This window comes from Capra hircus, chromosome 5, assembly GCF_001704415.2.
Source record: "Capra hircus breed San Clemente chromosome 5, ASM170441v1, whole genome shotgun sequence".
Classification (NCBI taxonomy): domain Eukaryota; kingdom Metazoa; phylum Chordata; class Mammalia; order Artiodactyla; family Bovidae; genus Capra; species Capra hircus.
This window is the reverse complement of record NC_030812.1, coordinates 94,721,049-94,740,745: the sequence shown is the minus strand read 5'-3', so window position 1 is coordinate 94,740,745 and position 19,697 is coordinate 94,721,049. Positions and strand designations below refer to the sequence as shown.

The following is a 19,697-nucleotide window of genomic DNA, read 5'->3' as shown; positions in this document are numbered from 1 at the left end:
TGGGTTCTCAGCCACGAAGAGCCACGGATCCCTAACTGTTTGAGGTTTGCAGTGCAGGGCAGCAACTACGCCTCCCTTTATCTGCCATTCACTGCCAGTGCAGAACCCAACACTGTCCTGTGCATCCCTGCCATGAAATCTGAAAAAAAACACTCTACATACTTAGAAACAGACAGCTAAACACATAATCCTACCTACATCACCAGTCAGTGGGCAAATGCAAAATAAAGATATGACTGCCTTCACGAGACATTCTCAATCAACCTTAAGGAGCCAGCTTTCTATTAGAACATGCCTGGTCGAGCCCAAAAGAGGTACATGTGTTGTGTGACAATTAATAAACTCTTCTTAATAGTGATTATTTCCTCCCTCCTGTTATGCTCTCGGTGTAGAGACACCAGAAGCCTCCATTTAAGAGCCCAGATCTGAAACCTGGAGACTGGGGGAGCACAGGTGTTCTGCATTCCTTCCCTCCTGTTCATTCGACAAAGCCCAAGTCTGATGGCCTTAAGGGTCCACTGCAAAATGCCATGTGTTCCGCCAGGAGATATGATAAATGTAGGAGAAATGGCAGGGTGGGTGGAAGACGGGGCATTGAGGCCAGTGATCACAGTCACCTAATAATCACCTGCTTGGGAAGTATGTTTGGAGACTGTCACAGTTCTCACTCACAAATCACAAAAAGCCTTAACAATAATAAAGTAGCATTTCTTTCTCTTCTTCTTATTCCTCTGGACAGTTTCTTCTGTCCTGCGGTGTCTTTAATAAGATGGATGGCATCACTCTATTTTGAAAAATTCTGTCCTCCTTAATATACAATTTCAAAGCTGTATCTTGGCCTCGCTTTCTTGCTGGCTCACAGCAGTCAGAATACCACATATTATGAAACCACCTGCAATCTACCCCTCCCCCAACCAGAACATTCTCAAGCCCAATTCAGTGGGTTGACATGAAGGAGAGCTCCCCTGGCCTCCAGGGGTAGAGCTGTAAGATCAAGACAGCCCACTGTTTTTTTCCTTATCTTACCTCTTACCCTGTGTCTTCCTCATTCTAAACCGCTTTTCCCTTCATTCTCTAACACTTTAGGGAGCAATTCCATTAAATGTAATAACAGTGTAGTAATACAAAGAACATCATTTTCTAGTGCTAATAACTTTAATTTTAAAACCACTTGTGTGCTCCAAAATTTAGTAAAGCCGCCATTTCTCATCAAGGCCAGCAGACATCAAATTCGAAGCATTAAAGTTCTCTTTCTCTGGAGTTGGTAATCTAAGTACAGGGGAATTGAAATGCCATTTAAAGTCAGATTTGCTTTGATGCTCACGTTGCCGGCTTTCCTGATGGAGACTCATTTCTGTGCATAAAACAGACACACAGAGTGCCAGCAAAGGGACCCAAGACTGTATAAGGAAAGCATGACCACCTGCAAGAGGGCCAGCAGTGTATGACCCTCTAGGCACCCTTTCTGGATCCTCTGTGTCCTTTCTACTGTTTCCTGTATTTACTCTTTCTGAATCAAACTTTAAATTTATGGGATTAAAATTTCACAGCACTGATAGGGATCACAATTTTTAGACTTGTCCTCAGGAGAGAATCAAAAGAAAATTCTCCCATTAGCACCAAGTTCAAGTCTGTGCAAATGCTATCATTGTCTTTCACCCTATTCTGTTCATTCTCTCTTGTGTGTACTCATGTTTGATTTTTTGTGACCCCATGGACAGTAACCCACCAGGCTCCACTGTCCATGGAATTTTCCAAGCAAGAATACTGGAGTGGGCTGCCATTTCCTCCTCCAGGGGATCTTCCTAACCCAGGGACTGAACCCAAGTCTCCAGTGTTGGCAGGCAGATCCTTTTACCATTGTGCCCCCATTCTGGTTTGGGGGGCTATAAAAATGGCAGCTGAACTGAGAACAATGACTTGCAATCCTGGTTGCCTCTGAGAATCAACTTAGGAGCTTTTCATATATGTGCATGCCCAGGCCCTTGGACTTCCCAGGTGGCGCTAGTGGTAAAGAACCTGCTTGCCATTGCAGGAGACATAAAAGACACAGGTTCAGTCCCTGGGTCGGGAAGATCCCCTGGAGGAGGGCATGGCAACATACTCCAGTATTCTTGCCTGGAGAATCCCATGGACAGAGGAGCCTGGCTAGCTACAGTATGTAGGGTTGCAAGGAGTCAGACACGACTGAAGCAAGTTAGCATGCATTCCCAGGCTCTTACCCCATCCTATACACCGAAATCGGAATATTGCTGTGGGGGACCCTGGGATCTGTACAGTTTCTTAAACCTTTCAGGGAAATCCTAACACATAGTCAGGACTGAGAAACACTGACATGGAAAACTCCAAACACAAGGAACTGAAGACAGCTTGGTGGCAAGTCAGTACATCAGTACCTCCCCAAGGCTGTTGAGTCAGCATCAGGTGGTACATTTGAGAAGCCTCCTGTGTTTGGAAAGGGAAAAGGTTAACTTCTGATGATCACAGCAAACACAGCTTATTTGCATTACCTCACTCTCTGTTACTACTTCTACCCCAGCCACCCCACCCCTGCTCTCGGGAAATGTTTGTGGGACTCAGGACTCATTCCCCAGCAAGACTCAGCTTCTGGACCGGTCCCCATGGTTTTGAGCACATAGTAGGTACCGACTGACGAAAGAATCTGTTCCTTGTGCTGATGAAAGAATCTGTAAAAAGCCGATCACATGGAGGATGGTTCAGAACACACAAGTGTTCCACTCGGCTAGTCTGGGTTAATTTCTTTTTTAACTTTTTATTTTGCATTGGGGTATAGCCGATTAAAAATGTCGTGATAGTTTCGTAAATAGCGAACGGACTCAGCTATACATATACATGTGTCCATTCTCCCCCAAACCACCCCTCCCATCCAGGCTGCCACATAACGCTGAGCAGAGTCCCCTGTGCTCTACAGTAGGTCCTTGTAGATTATCCATTTTAAATATAGCTGTGTGTACATGTCCATCCCAAACTCCCTAACTAACTCTCCCTTCCTCCTATCCTTTCCCCGGGCAACCATACTGAGTAAAGCAAGCCAGACAGAGAAGGAGAAATATCATATGACATCCCTTACATGTAGGCAATAAAAAGAAATTATATAAGTGAAGTCACAAAACAGAAACAGACTCACAGACTTAGAGAAGGAACTGAGGGTTGCTGGGTGAATTTTGGAATCTGCTGAATGTTTCTGTTCCCGGAAGCGCTTCCCTGAGGACTGAGCCAGCCGCTAGAGGTCGCTCTCAGCCAGAGCCTTGGTCAACTGGGCATCAAAGTAAAATCACAGGCAAGTGAAGGCTGCTAGTAGCTTGGGGCCTGGTGGCCTGCGGTCTATGGGGTCGCACAGAGTCGGACACGACTGATGTGACTTAGCAGCAGCAGCAGCAGCAGCCTGGGAGTCACAGCAGCACAGCGGCTCCTGTTTCTAAACTTGGAGAGTGAGCACACGACATGCGTGTGTGGGGGAGGGGAATCCGATTCCTTTCCAAAGAATATTCTTTTATGAGGTTTTGAGTTTGCAGGTGGCTAATAATCTGTGACCACGAGATCAAAGAATTCAGCTGCTGTCAGCGATATTAGAAGGATTCTTTGCTCCTCCTCAACTCCACTATCTCGTTCTCTATCAGAGGAGATCCATCACAGTCTTGTGTCAGAAGGATCAGGCAATTCTGGAAGCTTTTAACAAATGTATATTGAAATTTTGATCTTGGTTTCTGAGGCTCATTCCTCTAGCCTCTTCAGCAATTCACTCTGTGTTATAAAAAAATCAGTCTAAACAAGGAGACGGAAAGAACTTTCTGTGGATGCTCCACCGCTAGTGATGCCAAGCAAATGGATGGCGTGTCATTTGTATGCCTAGCACCCAGGGCCCAGCACAGTGTGCAGGACATAAAAAAGAGGTCAAAAACTAACAGTGAATGAGATATTAAGAAGTAGAGAAAGCTACCTTCCTCATATCATGTTTCTTTCGCTCCCAAAGCACTGCTTTCCCTCTTACCCAGTCTCTAGCCAAGAGTCGGACACGACTGAGCGACTTCACTTTCACTTTTCACTTTCATGCATTGGAGAAGGAAATGGCAACCCACACCAGTGTTCTTGCCTGGAGAATCCCAGGGACGGGGGAGCCTGATGGGCTGCCGTCTACGGGGTCGCACAGAGTCGGACGCGACTGAAGCGACTTAGCAGCAGCAGCAGCCGCAGTCAAGTATTACCCTTAAGCAAATCCAAACTTATCTGACCTGTCAAAAATGAAGAGCAGCCTTGGAGGACATCTGTAAATCATGACAGGGGCCAAGGTCTTGTTTTGTTTTATTACCAGCCCCTGGCAGTGTTTTTCCACATGTATGTCACCTCCAGGAGCCTTGCTGGATCTCAGAACAGAAAGTCAGCTCTCACTTCAGTTCAAAGGACTTTCAGGTCCAAGAATACTACAAGTGGTTGCTTTTTCATAGGCATATTTAAAGGACTTTGGAATATACAGGAATATGGGGAAAAAAATCAACCTTTCTCATTGGAAAGGAAGGTATAAGACAGACCGCAGCAAGGCTGGGTAAACAGAGACGTGACACAGCTTGGGATGGGGAGAAGAAGAAACAGACTCAGTCTGGGGCGTCCTGAACACATGTGCACAGATATCTCTTCCTGGACTGTTTCCAGGTTGATCACGGCTTCAGGACAAGAATTCAGCAGAGCAGTCAAGAAAGTATATTATTATCAGACTTCTCCGTCCCGAGGCTAATGATGTGTTCACCTACATCACAGTTCAGCTCAGTTCAGTCGCTCAGTTGTGTCCGACTCTTTGCGACTCCATGAATCGCAGCACGCCAGGCCTCCCTGTCCATCACCAACTCTTGGAGTTCACTCAGATTCAGGTCCATCGAGTCAGTGATGCCATCCAGCTATCTCATCCTCTGTCATCCCCTTCTCCTCCTGCCCCCAATCCCTCCCAGCATCAGTCTTTTCCAATGAGTCAACTCTTCGCATGAGGTGGCCAACAAGGTCACGCCCACCTGACCTCCTCAGTCACAGAAAGACGGACAGCGTGGGGCAAAGTACACCTGGAACCCATCAAGACTTGGGTTTGAAACTCAAGTTTATCTGTACGTGGAGTAGGCAAGTGATGGAACCTTTCCAGATCTGTTTCTTTCTCTGAAAAATGGAAGTAATAATGTCTCTGAGCAGTACTTTTAAAATGAATAAGGCTATATAAAACACTTGGCACAAAGTAGTCACTCAATAATCTTTTTTTAAGTAAATTTTCTAAATTGCTGAAGCTTCATGTTTTTAAGTATAAAGCTTTTTCTTGATTATAGGAAGCATTTTCCAATGGAAAATTTCAGAAAGGTAGTATAGAGTTCACTGATGCCTTAAACAAAAGATAATCAATATAATTTAAGCTCTTATTGATGACTTAACAATGCCTATGCTGTTTTGTTCTACAGGGATGCTTTTAAAGGGGGTATATGTTTTTTAAGGAGTATAAGGCAGTCTGCCCCAAATGATCTTAGACAAATGTTCCTTTCAAGGTCTTCCATTGGGTTTTCCTAATACTTTCTGCACCTCATAATTGTATTTATTTCTTAATGCCATCAGTTCACCTACCCAACGCCCATCCTATTTATTATTTCTAAGCTCTTGTCATCTGGGATATCAGAGAAGCTAGTTATCTCTAGACACAAATGGTCACCTACCAAACACAGAGCCTTGAGTTTGTCTCTCTAGTTAAGGGAACTTGGATTTTTAACTGGGCCTATTACTGCCCAGGGCAAAAACTAAATTAAACTAGACTAAGCTGAACTGCCAGCTTCTCTTGCAGCTAGCAGTGCCCTGATTTGACTGATTTCTGACCGATGGGCTAGAAGTAAAGTATGGGCCTTCTGTGTGTTCTCCTTGAAAGGAAACAGCCTGCCCTCCTTCCTTCCTAACTTCACTCTGCTGCTTAAAACAGGCATCGTTAGCATGGGGATAAAGGCCACACCCTATAAACAAAAGAGTAGAAAGCTAACAGGAGGAGTCTGGAGCCTGATGACCAGGCAGCCACATACCAGTTCTGGACAAATCACCCAAAATATGTTCATGAATCTTGTTTAAACTGGGTTACAGATACTCTATGCCACATTTAAACCAACTGTCCCACAAGCTTCTTAGAAATATGTATTAAAATTATAGTAAATGAACTCTTTAGATAAAATAGGCCACATTCATTTTATGGTAAGATTTTGTGTCTGTGGTTTTAGCTCAAAGCCCTTCTCTGCTTTCTTTGGGATTCCTGGTTATGTTCAGTGCATCCTATTGCTAAATGTATGACCCCTTCTCTCTCAGGTAAAGGAGGTAAGTCTGTATGTGAGCACAGGTGAGATGTGGGAACAAAACGTAGCCTGTGGGGGGCTTTCCCAGTGCCTCAGTGGTAGAGAATCCACATGCAATGCAGGAGATGTGGGTTCCATCTCTGGGTCAGGAAGATCTTCTAGAGAAGGAAATGGCACCCCACTCCAGTATTCTTGCCTGGAGAATCCCACAGACAGAGGAGCCTGGCGGGCTGTGGCTCATGGGGTAGCAAAAGAGTTGCACACGACTGAGCGACTAAACAACAAGGACTTCCCTGGTGGCCCCGTGGTTAAGAGGCTGCACTTCCAACCCGGGGGTGCAGGTTCAACCCCTAGTTGGGGAACTAAGATCCCACATGCTGTGTGGAGCTGCCAAAATTCTTATTTGGGCTTCCCACGAGGCTCAGTGATAAAGAATCCATCTGCAATGCAGGAGACTTGCAGGTGACAAGGGTTTGATCCCTGGGTCGGGAAGATCCCTGGAGAAGGAAATGGCAACCCACTCCAGTATTCTTGCCTGGAGAATCCTATGGCCAGAGGAGCCTGGTGGGCTACAGTCTATGGGGTCACAAAGAGTCAGACACAACTGAGCGCACACACACACACAGCTTGTGGGATCACTCACCATTTTGAGTCATAATCTATAATACACTCAGATACCTGGCTTTTTCTCTACCTACTCAAAATGAGAGAAATTTGACTTATTAGTATAATCTATATAATAACGAATTATATTATAATGCCATTCTATTGTGCTATTTCACTTGAACAAAAGTTTCTGATAGATTTTTGTTCAATGACCAAGAAAAGTATGTAGGAATATCTGGAAATGCTCGTGGGAAAATGAAAAGAAAGTAAGTGTCAGAGTTTTCTCTGTTGATCCCCACCGTCTATCTGTGCAGTGATCAGACAAAGCCCTCGCAGCTCTGTTGTAATGAATCTGTGAGACGATGGACACGAAGATTCCATGTATGAAAATGGTCACTTTGATCATCATCAGCCATGATCATGAATGAATTGAAGGTATTGATAATCAGGTTTGATGCCAAACACTAAATGGTCTGTGACATACATCCTCACCTGGACCACACATCCTCATCTGGATGCCACCCTGACCTCTTTTAAGGAGTGCTGAAAAGGACTGCTTAGAATGAATATGATACGGTCACAGTGTGGCTTCCATGGCTATTTCTGCTGCTTCATCAGGGAAGATCTTTCCTTCAGAAAAAAGAAGATATCTATGGACTTCATGATACAGACCCACTGGCCTACTATGTCTTTCTCTTTTACCTAAACAGTAAATGTGGGGTTACTTAGCAACCAGTCTTACAGCCACCAAGACTTTATAAATGAAATCAGAGTGGATGGAAATACCTTGTTGATATTCACCAGAGCTAACTGCAGGCAAGTCACATAGAAAGATTCTTCCCAACTTCTGTCCCATCTACAGCCCTTTGCAGGCAATCAACAACACGGTCTCAGTGACAGGAAGAAGTGGAGACATTTTCTATGTGAAATATTTTCATCCAGTTCTTTGAATAATTCTCTATTCACCTGAGAAATGCCAAAAGTGAAAGTCACTAAGTCGTGTCAGGCTCTTTGAGACCCCCATGGACTGTAGCCCGCCAGGGTCCTCTGTCCATGAAATTCTTCACTCTTCTCCAAGAAGAGTGAAGTGGGTTGCCATTTCCTTCTCCAGGGGATCTCCCAGACTCAAGGATAGAACCCAGGTCTCCTGCATTGCAGGCAGATTCTTTACTGTCTGAGCCACCAGGGCAGGGTACACACAAAAGTCCATGCTGTGTGGATATCTAGTGCACATGTACATAAATGTGTATGCCTGTGCGTGCACGTGCAAGAACTCCACGGGGTCACGTATGACGACAGAAAGCTAAATGCAAGAAAGCTTTTAAAGCTTGGATAGGAAAGCTGGGGAGAAAGAGAGAGGGGCAGCAAGAGATCAATGAACAGAACACCCTACAGAGAAAGATGGAGAAGAATAAGCAGGAAGGTGGGGAGCGGTGCAAGGCAGCGATGAATGAGGGACAGTGAAGCCGGAGCAGCGAGGGAGGCAGTCAGTCGGCAGCCCCCGGCCTGCTGCTGCTGCTGGCAGCCGGACAAGAGGGAACAGATTCCAGCAGCAGGGGCTCTAATCTGTCAGCAGCAGTCCCTACACGTGTGATCGGCCGGCCCAGCTTGGGGACCGGTGCCAGTCTGGGCCCACTGACCCCACTGGGCCCTCCTGGAAGAGAATGCGCCACTGATGAAACCTTGAAGGGCCGGGGAGGGCTTCCTGACCCCCAGCCCCAGCCACTGCCCTCCTCCTCCACCTCTCCAGGTGCCCCTGTCTGCAGCATGGGGTCAGTTCCCTCAGCAAGCCCTTCTCAAGGTCAGCCAGGCCCAACACCCCACTTCTTCCGGATCCTTATCAGCCACACCAGTTCCTGGAGGATTCTTTCCGAGAGATGACCATCTATGCATCCATGACAGCTCCACTGGAGAGGAAACGGAGAAAGGCTCAAACCATTACTTATTTAAAACGTGCGAGGTCTTACAGAGATGCCAAAGCCACAGAACCCTCTCTACTCTCAAGAAGCTTGTGTTCATTAAGCTGACCTTGGCCGGCCGTGGTCCAGCCCTCACTCGGGCTTCCAGCCCATGTCTGTAACCATAAATGACAGCACTAGCGCTTTCTGGCAACTCGCCTCCGTCCTTACCGCCACCCAGCCAGCCTTTATCCTCTGGTGGGAAGAGAGAGCAGATGGAGAAATGACTCCCACTCAATTCCTAAATAACACCAGCTTCGATTCCCATTAACTGTGAATTTGCACCCTTGTCTGGGTAAGAACAAGGGAGCAAGGATCATGGGGACGTTGCCAGACCTGGCCAAAGGTTACCTGGGGACCCCTGGCTGCCTGCCAGCTCCTCCAAGGCTGTGGTCAGGCGGCCAAGAGGGGTGTGTTCTCTGCAGAGTGTGGCTCCTCCCAGTGGGACCCCTGGGTTCTGCCGCTGCCCTGCCTCCAACAGCCAAGGGACAGCTCTGAGATTGTGTCCTCACATCTGTGAAATCCATTCACCATCCTACCTACTCTCTCTCCCTCGAGAATACGTACCTTGAAAGGGCTGGATGAGATGAGCACCGAGGCCTCTCACAGCTTCGATGATGCTCTGATTCTAAGGGCAGCCAGGGCTTCTTTAAAGCTTGATTACTATGCAGCAGGGGGAGGGGCTGAAATCCAGGCACCCCAGACAGACCCAGGCATCACATTGCCCAAGCCTGGGCTTCGGGCTTCTTACAAACATAAAATGGGCATAATGGTTCCCGCTTTCATTCATGCTTTTATGCACAAATATTTATCAAGTGCCTACAATGCAGACAACAAAATATTTTAAAATAAAATTTATACAACATGTCAGATAAGTGCTACAGAGAGAAAAAAAGCAGGAGACGGGGACAGGGAGCTTGGGAGGGTGGGAAGGACAAGCTGCCCTTAAAAAGGTGATAAGAAAACGTTTCCCAAGGACATTTGCGTGGATCAGGATTTTTGCAGGGATCCAGTTAGATAATCGCACTATGCTGGGTGTGCAGAACGCATTCAGAAAGGCAGTCAACACTGGAGTTATTAACTTTGCCAGCCTGGCTGACAATGGGGCTGCTTTTGGGCATGTACTTATGACCATCTTCTTAACCCTGACCATCGCCACCAACCCACATTCTGAGGCTAAGCGTGCTCTGAGGATGCGTCTGTCTGCTTCCTTCATGGAAAGCCACAGCCCTGCACTGCTCTTGCTTCCTTTCTCCTGAGACCATCCTATTCCTCCCCACAGATCCTGGACCACCTATGCCTTCTCGCCCAGAGCAAGTGGGCATCCCATCCCCTCCCCAAACTGTCCTCAGTAATGGAATTCTCTTCCCACTCACTCCCCCTCTCTATTTCCTGCCTTCTCCTCCAAATTGTAAATATTTTTTTAGAGGAGGAAAGAAGAGAGTGAGGAGGAAGAGGAGGAGGAAGAGGAGGAGGAAAACGAGAGAGAAGAAAGAGGAAAGAACCGCCGACCATAACAGTAATGAAATGTGTTAGTCACTCAGTCATGTTTGACTCTGTGAGACCCCATGCCCTTCTCAAGGGAATGGCTACCCACTCCAGTATTCTTGCCTGGAGATCCCATGGACAGAGAAGCCCAGTGGGGTACAGTCCATAGTGTCACAAAGAGCTAGACATGGCTGAAGTGACTTAGCACGGCACAGGACTGATTCCCTTCTACAAGGGATCTTCCTAACCCAGGGACTGAACCCAGGTTTCCCACATTGCAGGCAGATTCTTTACCGTCTAAGCCACCAGGGAAACCCCAACTATGTCACTGGTAAGTAACGTCAGCCATAGAATTCAATAGTGACTAAGGAAGGAATCGTGCAGAGGGTCTCAGTGTTAAGCAGTTCAGAATGCTCTTCCCTGAATTTAAGGGAAAGGAGTCAGACTCACTTACTGAAATGACCATCTATATATCTGACATGAGGAAGGTGAAAGACTACAGAAAAACAGGAGAGCTTGAATAATCCTCACATTCAGCCATTCCTCCATGAATAGTTAAAGCTTGCTTTGCCTGAAATACAATCAGCAATGAATATATCTTTTAGGATTATTAGATTCTTCTGTTATTTTCCCAAATTTCTATTTCCTGCTACACCACTGAGCAGCTAAAGTCTCTCTATACACAGACTGTGTCTTGCCTTACTAAACATTTCTTGTGAAAAATGGAGCTTTCCTTAGGTTCTAGTGAGTGAGTGTGAGTAAGTCGCGCAGTCGTGTCCGACTCTTTGCGACCCCGTGGACTGTAGCCTACCAGGCTTCTCCGTCCGTGGGATTCTCCAGGCAAGAATACTGGAGTGGGTTACCATTTCCTTCTACAGGGGATCTTCCTGACCCAGGGATGGAACCCGGGTCTCCAGCACTGGAGGTAGACGCTTTAACCTCTGAGCCACCAGGGTAGACTTCTTCAATCAGGTAAAGACCACCATGCCTAACAGTCCACTTAGAACAATGCATTTGTGGAAACTTTTGACTCAAATATAAATTCTACGAAATGAACCTATAATAACTATTTGCCTTACCTTCAGTCTGCCTGTGCTTGGCACGCCCCTCATATTTAACAACAATAAGAGACGGATGGGGCTTCCCAGGTGGCACTAGTGGTAAAGAACCCACATGCCAAGGCAGGAGACTCAAGAGATGCAGGTTCCATCCCTGGTGGGCTATAGTTCACAGGGTCGCAAAGAGTCTGACACAACTGAAGCAACTTATCATGCACACAAGAGATGGGATCAACCAAGCTGGTCTTGCCCACAGTGCCTAAAAACTAACTGACTCGACTCCTAGTTCATTTCTTAACCTCTCAGCATTTTTCAGGCCAGGAGAGTCAAAGAGGCATCCCGTGGGAACGATCCCGCTAACATAATGGTTTGAAGGATGTGGCATCTGCCCCAAGGTTAGAGGAAGATCGTGTTCATCACAGCTCTTTTAAAAAGAACCTAACAAAGAACCTTCCTTCGCATCCTCATCCCTCAAAGACCTCACTAGAGGAGGATTCTGGCCTTTTGAGATGGCAACTTTCACGGGGAAGGAAGAATTTGGGGGTGGCGGGGGTTAACACAAAACATTTGTTGAGTAGGAAAGCTGAGGACACCAGGGGAAAATAATTAAGCAAGATTCAGGTGGTACTAGTAGTAAAGAACCTGCCTGCCAACACAGGAGATGCAAGAGACGAGGGTTTGATCCCTGGGTCAGGAAGATCCCCTGGAGAAGGAAATGGCAACCCACTCCAGTAGCCTTGCCTGAAAATTCCAGGGGCAGAGGAGCCTTGTGGGCTATAGAACATGGGATTGCAAACAGCTGGACACATCTGAGCACAGCAACAATAAGATAAGAGATTTTCTATATTGAGACCTCAAAGAGCAACTGCTCTTTCTACAAGTCCCCAAAGTTGCTATGGATGAAGAACAAGAGTGCTGGGTCCTCAAGACAGAAGGGGAGCCCTGAGGTGAGCCGCAGGTATACCATCAAGCTTCAGAAATATGCTGGCCAAGTACTGGAGGCACACTGAGAAGGAAATTCACCGTCACTTGTTCCCCTAGGGAAATGATAAAGGAAACACACAGATACGTGCCTGTTTCTTGTTGCTGTTCAGTGGCTCAGTCGTGTCTCTTTGGGATCCCATGGACTGCAGGACTCCAGGTTCCCTGTCCTTCACCATCTCCCAGAGTTTGCTCAAACTCATGTCCATTGAGTCGACGATGCCATCCAACCATCTCATCCTCTGTCATTCCCTTCTCCTCCTACCCTCAGTCTTTCCCAACATCAGGGTCTTTTCCAAAGAGTTGGCTCTTCATGCCTACTAAAAGCTACCAATCTTCTCTAGCTCAGGGGGATAAGAGAGGCTTTAGACAACTTGCCTGATCACTTCCTAAACACTTCCAGATCATCTGGTAGCAAAAGGTTTTCAGGCTTCTCTGGGCAACTAAGATTCTTCACTTCAAGCATGTATGGCATAAGAAATTCTCCAACTCTTTCAACCAAATAAAGTTCCCAGTTGGAACAAAATGTTCTCAGCATGTCTTGATATAAGGGCTCTGTACTACATTTACTAATAAGGCATAGATGAATGCTATAAAGTTCTAACAGAAAATGAATTCCTATCAGTATACCAAGTAGGATTGTCATACTTGGCCAAAAAATAAAAAATAATACAGGAGCCCTGTTACATTTGAATTTCAGATAAACAACACATTCTCTTTTAATATTAGTATGTCCCATGCCATAATTGAGTCAGACTTATGCTTACAAAAATTCGTCATTTATCTGAAGGTCAAATTTAACTGGGTTTCTGTACTTTTCTTACAATCCTGGTAAACAGCTTTGTCCAGGAGTCTGTCTGGATATAGGCACCAGGCTTCCAAGAGCTAAGAAGTTATCAATAAGGAATTTGGATTGATGGGGGATAAATAACATTCATTTGACAGTGAAGGAAATAGCTCATTTTAAGGATTCTTTCTGAGAATGCTTATATATCATTAAAAATTTTTTTTCCTCCTGCAACTAACAAGTGCGTGCATGCTCAGCCAGTCAGTCGTGTCCGACTCTTCACAACCCCAGGGACTATAGCCCGCTAGGCTCCTCTGTCCATGGAATTTTCCAGACAAGAATATTTGGGTTGCCATTTCCTCCTTCAAGGGAGCTTCCTGATGAAGGGAGTGAACCAGAGTCTCTAGTATCTCCTGCACTGGCAGGAGAATTCTTTACCACTGAGCCACCTGGGAAGCCTAAATAACAAGTAAATCCCTTCGAATATGTGTTTCTGTTTGGGATTCAAGGAGAGCATAGAGCCTTCTGTCTGTGTTCCCCAAGTCAAGACTTAGGAACGTCCCTCATGTGGAAAGAAAGCCACAGTCTCGTCAGGTATGAATGAGGGCCTTCCCTCCCCTTGCAGTATTGCTGGGGATGGACGGACTACAGGGTCTGTGAATGCTCCTGGGTTTTCAGAAGGTGAGGCAAGAAGCCATTTCCTGACTCTGTCTTCCTGGTGCCAACCAGGGGCTGCGTGCCCCCCGGATATATCCCGAGAAGCCTTCCTGGGGCTGCTGCTGTTGTGGGGAGCTAAGCATCAGGCCAAAGGAAAAGTCCTCCTTGGAAAACAGCTCAGCATCTGCAACAATTCATTTGCAAGATTTCCTGCTGTGGCTAAATGCGGTGGCTGCTTGGTTTGTTATTTAAAAGAGTGACCCTAGTGAGACCAGAGCTCTGATGGGAGTGGGGAGGGGCTGATTTCAGATCAGGAGGAGGAGGAGCACTGAGGATGCCTAATTGAATTCCACTGATGAACTTAAAGAGTCCCTGTTAGTCAATCCCAATCCTTTCTGGATCCTAATAGAAAAACTATTCGAATACTAGTGTTCAAATACTAAGAGAGGCTAGGCATTGGATTCTAGAGCCAGGGGCAGCTGCACTGGGGAGAAGGGGAAGGAAAAGGCAACAGAGAAGTGTGTGGGCTGCGGGTCCATGGACAGGGGAGATATCCTGTCCAGGGGAGATGCCCAGCAGACAGTCAGAGACAGAAGCCTGGAAGAGTCAGGGAACAGGAGCAGAAGAGAACCTTCACAGAGGAAACAGTGGAGATGCGCTCTGGTAAGCCTGGTGAGTCCTTTACATGGGGCACTTGGAAAATTGAGGGAGGACGGACTGTCTCTCTGCTCTGCACCGGTCTCAAGGAAAGTGCGAATAACCTGCACTGTGCCATCTTTGCTCTGTTTAGGACCACTGTGCACAAGAAGGTGGAGGTGAGCATTTGTGGTCCTCTTGACAATAAGCTTTAAGCAAGGAGGACGGAGGACTGGGACTTCCCTGGTGGTCTGGTGGTTAGGACTCTGAGCTTTCACTGCTTAGAGTCCAGGTTTAATCCTTAGTGGGGCTACCAAGATCCCATTTTGTGGACAAAAAAAAAAAAAAAAGCACAGAGAATGAAAGAGGCTGCCTTCCTGAGTGGCCAGAAAAGATGGCAACAAGGTTAAGAACAATTATGGTTTCAAAGATATGGTGATTGGAGACCAGGCTTCACAGATAACTTTTACAGTCTAACATGAAGTCAGCCAGATGAGAGGTACTATCTTCAGATGGCAGCTCACCTAGAGGAAGTTTTAAGATAAAAGCAGGCATTCCTAAACCGTATTCATGGACCCTAAGGTGATACCCACTTGACTTCCTTGGGTTCTTTGGCAGATGTTTTCATCTCGCTATTCCTTCGTTATTAGTTTTGGTTTTCATGAACAAACATTTGGAAAAATCATCTGAATCAGATTTGAATTTAACACTGACAATGAGGAGAAAGCATGAATGTACAGAACTGAACACATAGTAAGATTTTAAAGGAAACGCCCCTTGTCTTGAAAAGAGGAGCAGAGCAGAGACGCTCCTGCGGGGCAGGGAGGTACTGGGTGATGGGCATCTCGGAGATACGTCCTGCATTCGATCCAAGGATCGTTCTCATGCTGCATGAACAAGGCAGACAGAAGCATCCCTGATTCCACACAGCATACAGGGAAGAGAGGTGATAAAGCACATAATGACGATCGTCTTTATTGGAAAGGCAGAGGATGCAGGGCAGGTGTGTAACAGAGTGATGTCAGCCCAGGGCTTGGCTTGCAGAGGAAGGGATGCCAAGACTGAATCCTGAGGGACGATGAAAAGAGGGCAGGAGAAGAGGGCAGGGGCACCTGGGGAGCACACTTAGGCAGCAGTAGGGGCTGGAAGGGAGGGAGGGCATGGTAGGTTCAGCCTGGCAGGAAGGTGGCATTGAAGAGAGAGAACTGCAAGAGACAGTTTTGGAAAGCCAAGAAGGCTCACGCTGCGGAAGACTCTATAAACCATATTAAGGAGCTGGGACTTTATTACAGGAGCAATGAAAAGCTGCTGAAAGGTATTAAGCACAAGAGTGATGAAATCACATTTTCATTTTAGATCACTCTGACTGCAGAGGAGATTTAAAAGAAGCAGAACTGGGAGCCAGAAGGTGTTTAGGAGGCCCTGTAGCAATGCGAGTCAGCAGAGGTGGGCTGGGATGCAGCGCACAGGTCAAAGTAAGAGAAGGCGCTCCAGGGAGAACCCACAGACAAGGTCATGGTTGGCTGGGGCACCAAGGACATCCTGGATATTCTTATTGTAGGCACTGGGTAATAAGAGGTACTCTTTATAAGGGGCTTCCTGGGCGGCTCAGTGGTAAAGAATCCGCCTGCCAGTGCAGGAGACCCAAGAGATACGGGTTCAATCCCTGGGTTAGGAGATCCCTTGGAGTAGGAAATGGCCATCCACTCCAGTAGTCTTGCCTGGGGGAATCCTATGGGCAGAGGAGCCTGGCGGGCTATAGTCCATGGGGTCACAAAAAGTCAGACACAACTGAGTGACTAAATAACAACATCCCTTTATAAGAGGTGCCAATTTCGCTAGAAGAGCATGGGGAGGGTTGATGGGAGATAAGACAGCAGTTGAGCTCTGGATATGGTGTGCTCTAGGGCTCACAGCATCCAAAGGAGAACAGATGTGGTCATGGTTAGAGGGATACATATGGGGCTCAAGGGAGACTCTGCAGCCAGAGACATCAATTTGGGGGAATTTACAGACATTGCACTCTCGGCAATGGATGAGAAATCTAGCAGAGGGGCTAGGACAGAACCCTGAGAGGCACCAACATTTAAGAGAAGTGTAAAGAAACAAACAAGCTGGGAGGCCAAGACAGATCTGCCAGGAAGGCAGGAAGAAAACCAAGATAGTCTTTAGCAATAAGTGGGAATAACGAGGGATGACAAAGAGAGCAGGGAGTTCAAGGCAGGGGAATGTCAGGGCTGGATCCCAGGTCCAGTCACAGAGAAACTACCTTTAGTGCCGACTCTGAACTGGGAACGTAGTTGAGAGGCTATGGAGTTCAAGACCCTTCCAGAAGTCAAATAAGCATTAGTCGGTACACATTCCACATCCTGTAAATACAATATACTTGAACCTCTCCAAGTACACTTTCTAATATTTTATTTTTTTTAAGCTGGGTGGAGGGTACCTGAGTATGAATTAAGTTTTTCTGAATATGTTTTCTGATATAGTTCACAATAAAGGTGAAATGGATACCCCAAATACATTGTTGAGTGAAAGAAAGTAAGGTTATCGCACAGTATGTCTGGTTAGAGTTTCATTTATGTAAAACTGTAGATTCATCTCCACACGGGGACACATGCATAGGGAGCTAGTTAGAAAGATGGCCATTGATTATTTCGGCAATGATTTAAGGTTTCTTCAGATTTAAGGTCTTTACTTTTGGGGGGGCCTCTTCCATATTATTTGAATTTTCATTGGCGTATAATTGCTTTACAAAGTTGCGTTAGTTTCTGCTGTACCATGAAATGAATCGGCTATTGGGCTTCGCAGGTGGCTCAGTGGTAAAGAATCTGCCTGCCAATGCAGAAGATGCAGGAGACACCGGATCCACCCCTGAGTCAGGAAGAGCCCCTGGAGAAGGGTCTCCCTCTTGGACCCCTCTCCCACCCCGCAACATCCCACCCATCTAGGTCACCACTGTAGCAGCTTTAGACAAATAACAAAACCACAGAAGCAGATACAGAACCTGTACCTGACTCGTTTATACAATGGCCCCTATGAGGATGTCCTGCCCAAAAGCTGGATTCTAACTGTAACCCGCCAGGCTTCTCTGTCCATGGGGAGGGGTGAGGCCAGGGAAGCAGAATTCCACCCATATCTTCTCATTCAGTAAACCTGAACAAGGGCAACCATAAAAGTTTTCTCTACAATGGTGTTCTCACTTAATCTCAAAGGCAGAGAGAGGAGAAGCAAAAAAAAAAAAATTAATTAAAAACATTTTTTATGTAATAATAATAAAAACAATAAATGTTCAATGAGCCAAAAAGAAAAAGACATCACCATACATGTAACATCTATTTCTGTCATATTTATAATGTCATATCTGTAAAGACAAACTATTAATAACTAATTCCTGGTGGTGAGAACACTGTTATTTGTTGTAAAATTCTTTGTATTTACTAACTTTTTAACTTTTTTCAATAAAATCAAGAGTATTTATTAGAAAACGAAAATAAGCCAAGGGATAAACTCTCTTCATGTGCCTACAGACTCAGGTACAGCATCATCCCGAAGGTAAGGAGCCAGTCCTCTCTCACATCTATGCCTGTCTCATCTTTCCCAGTGATCAGGTGTGTAGCCATCGGAGAGATCTGTGTTCAACTCCAAACTCAACCTCTTAGTTTCAGCATGATCTTAGACAGCTTACACCTACAAGCCTATTCTTTTATACCCTAAAATGCAAGCAATTTTCAAAAGCTGCCTGGTAGAGTTGTTGCCTTGAGGGTTAAATGAGGTTGAACACACAAAACTCTTAAGAGGAAGACCAGGCATGTGGGAAGCAATTGAGAAGGAGGGGAGCTGTTCTGTATTTCTTAAAACAAGAACAACCGCACAGCAAGCTCTGAAGCTGGGTTGCCCCCACCGTCACTGGCCCTCCCAGTGGCCAGCCCTCAACCACAGACACGGCGAACTGCTCTTCCTGGCACGTGACCCTCCGACCCGGTCTCAGGAGCTCCCCTCCGACGTCCACAGTCGGTGCGCCCTCTGCCGCGCACTCACCTGTTCAGCATATTGGACTGGTAGATCCTCTTCTCGTGGGTGTTGTAGCAGCTGCTCTTGGGCTCGGGGATGAAGCTGTGTTCCGACAGCATGTCGGAGGCCGCGGTGGTGATGATGGCGATCCCGTCCCTCACTCTGGCAGGGAGGCCGTAGTCCCACTCGTCGTAGGACACAGAGACCAGGCCGGTGGGGAACTCCGAGGGCACTGTGTCCGTGTCCCCCGCCACCAGACTAGGCACAATCCACGTGTAGCCGTAGCCGGTCAGCCCTACTGAGTTAGCCACTTCGAAGATGTACGTGGCCTCTTCCTTAGTACAGTAAAGAAGAATGATGGGGCTCTGAAGTTTCTTGAGCTGGTTCTGGATTTTAGAATCCCCATCGTCCAAGGACATGTCCAGCAGAAGGACCTCCTCCAGCTCCCAGCCCACGAAGCTGTTCTCGATGGTGCTGCGAATCTTGTTGACAAAGTCCTGGTAGCCAGGGAAGTAGGTGGTGACGATAGAGAAGATGTACCAGTCATACTCCTCCATGATGTTGAGCATCACGGAAGCCTGCTGTTCAATGGACGGGCCAAACTGGAAGAACATGGAGGATTCATCCTAGAGTGGGAAGCATAAAGAAAGAAAAAGAGAGAGAAAAGTCAAAACAAAGATGGTGAGGGAGAGCCTGAACCAGCTGGACACAGAGGTTTGTTTGTGTCAATTACTCTTTCCACATTGATGCCTTTAAAGAGGGATATGTTTGAATTGCAAACATCTGTAATACTCTCCTTCTTAAAACCTTCCCCTGGAGAAAACCAACCTGGGTCTATGCTCTCTTTGAAGTCCTCGAGGCTACTGCAGAGCCCCAGACAGCCTCTCAAAATCAAATATGTTAGTATTTCTAGAGCAAAATGTAGGAAGAGTCACAAAAAGCAGGACAAAGACTAAATGGCCTCATGTCAGTTGAGGTCAGGGTTTGCTGTCAAATGAGTTATATAAACACAAACTTGCTCTTTCCAATTTTTGAGACTTTTGGATTCATCAGTTGTGGGTGTGTTTCATTCAATTCAGGGAATAATCCAAAATGCCCTCAATCTGCCCTTAAATCTACCTCAAGTAGGGAGGGGGCAGGTGAGTGGTCCAGCAGGTGAGTGGCGCTCAGGTATGGCGAGCTGGGAAGT

General features: G+C 46.5%; 1 protein-coding gene across 1 annotated transcript in view; it reads right to left on the bottom strand.

Annotated features, from left to right (window-relative positions):
* Positions 1 to 19,128, bottom strand: part of GRIN2B (glutamate ionotropic receptor NMDA type subunit 2B) — a 234,890-nt gene extending 215,762 nt beyond the window's left edge. Inside the window, exon 1 of the mRNA XM_018048456.1 lies at positions 18,536 to 19,128. Within this exon, the coding sequence (XP_017903945.1) occupies positions 18,536 to 19,122 (587 nt within the window). The 5' untranslated portion in view covers positions 19,123 to 19,128. The remainder of the gene's footprint in view (positions 1 to 18,535) is intronic.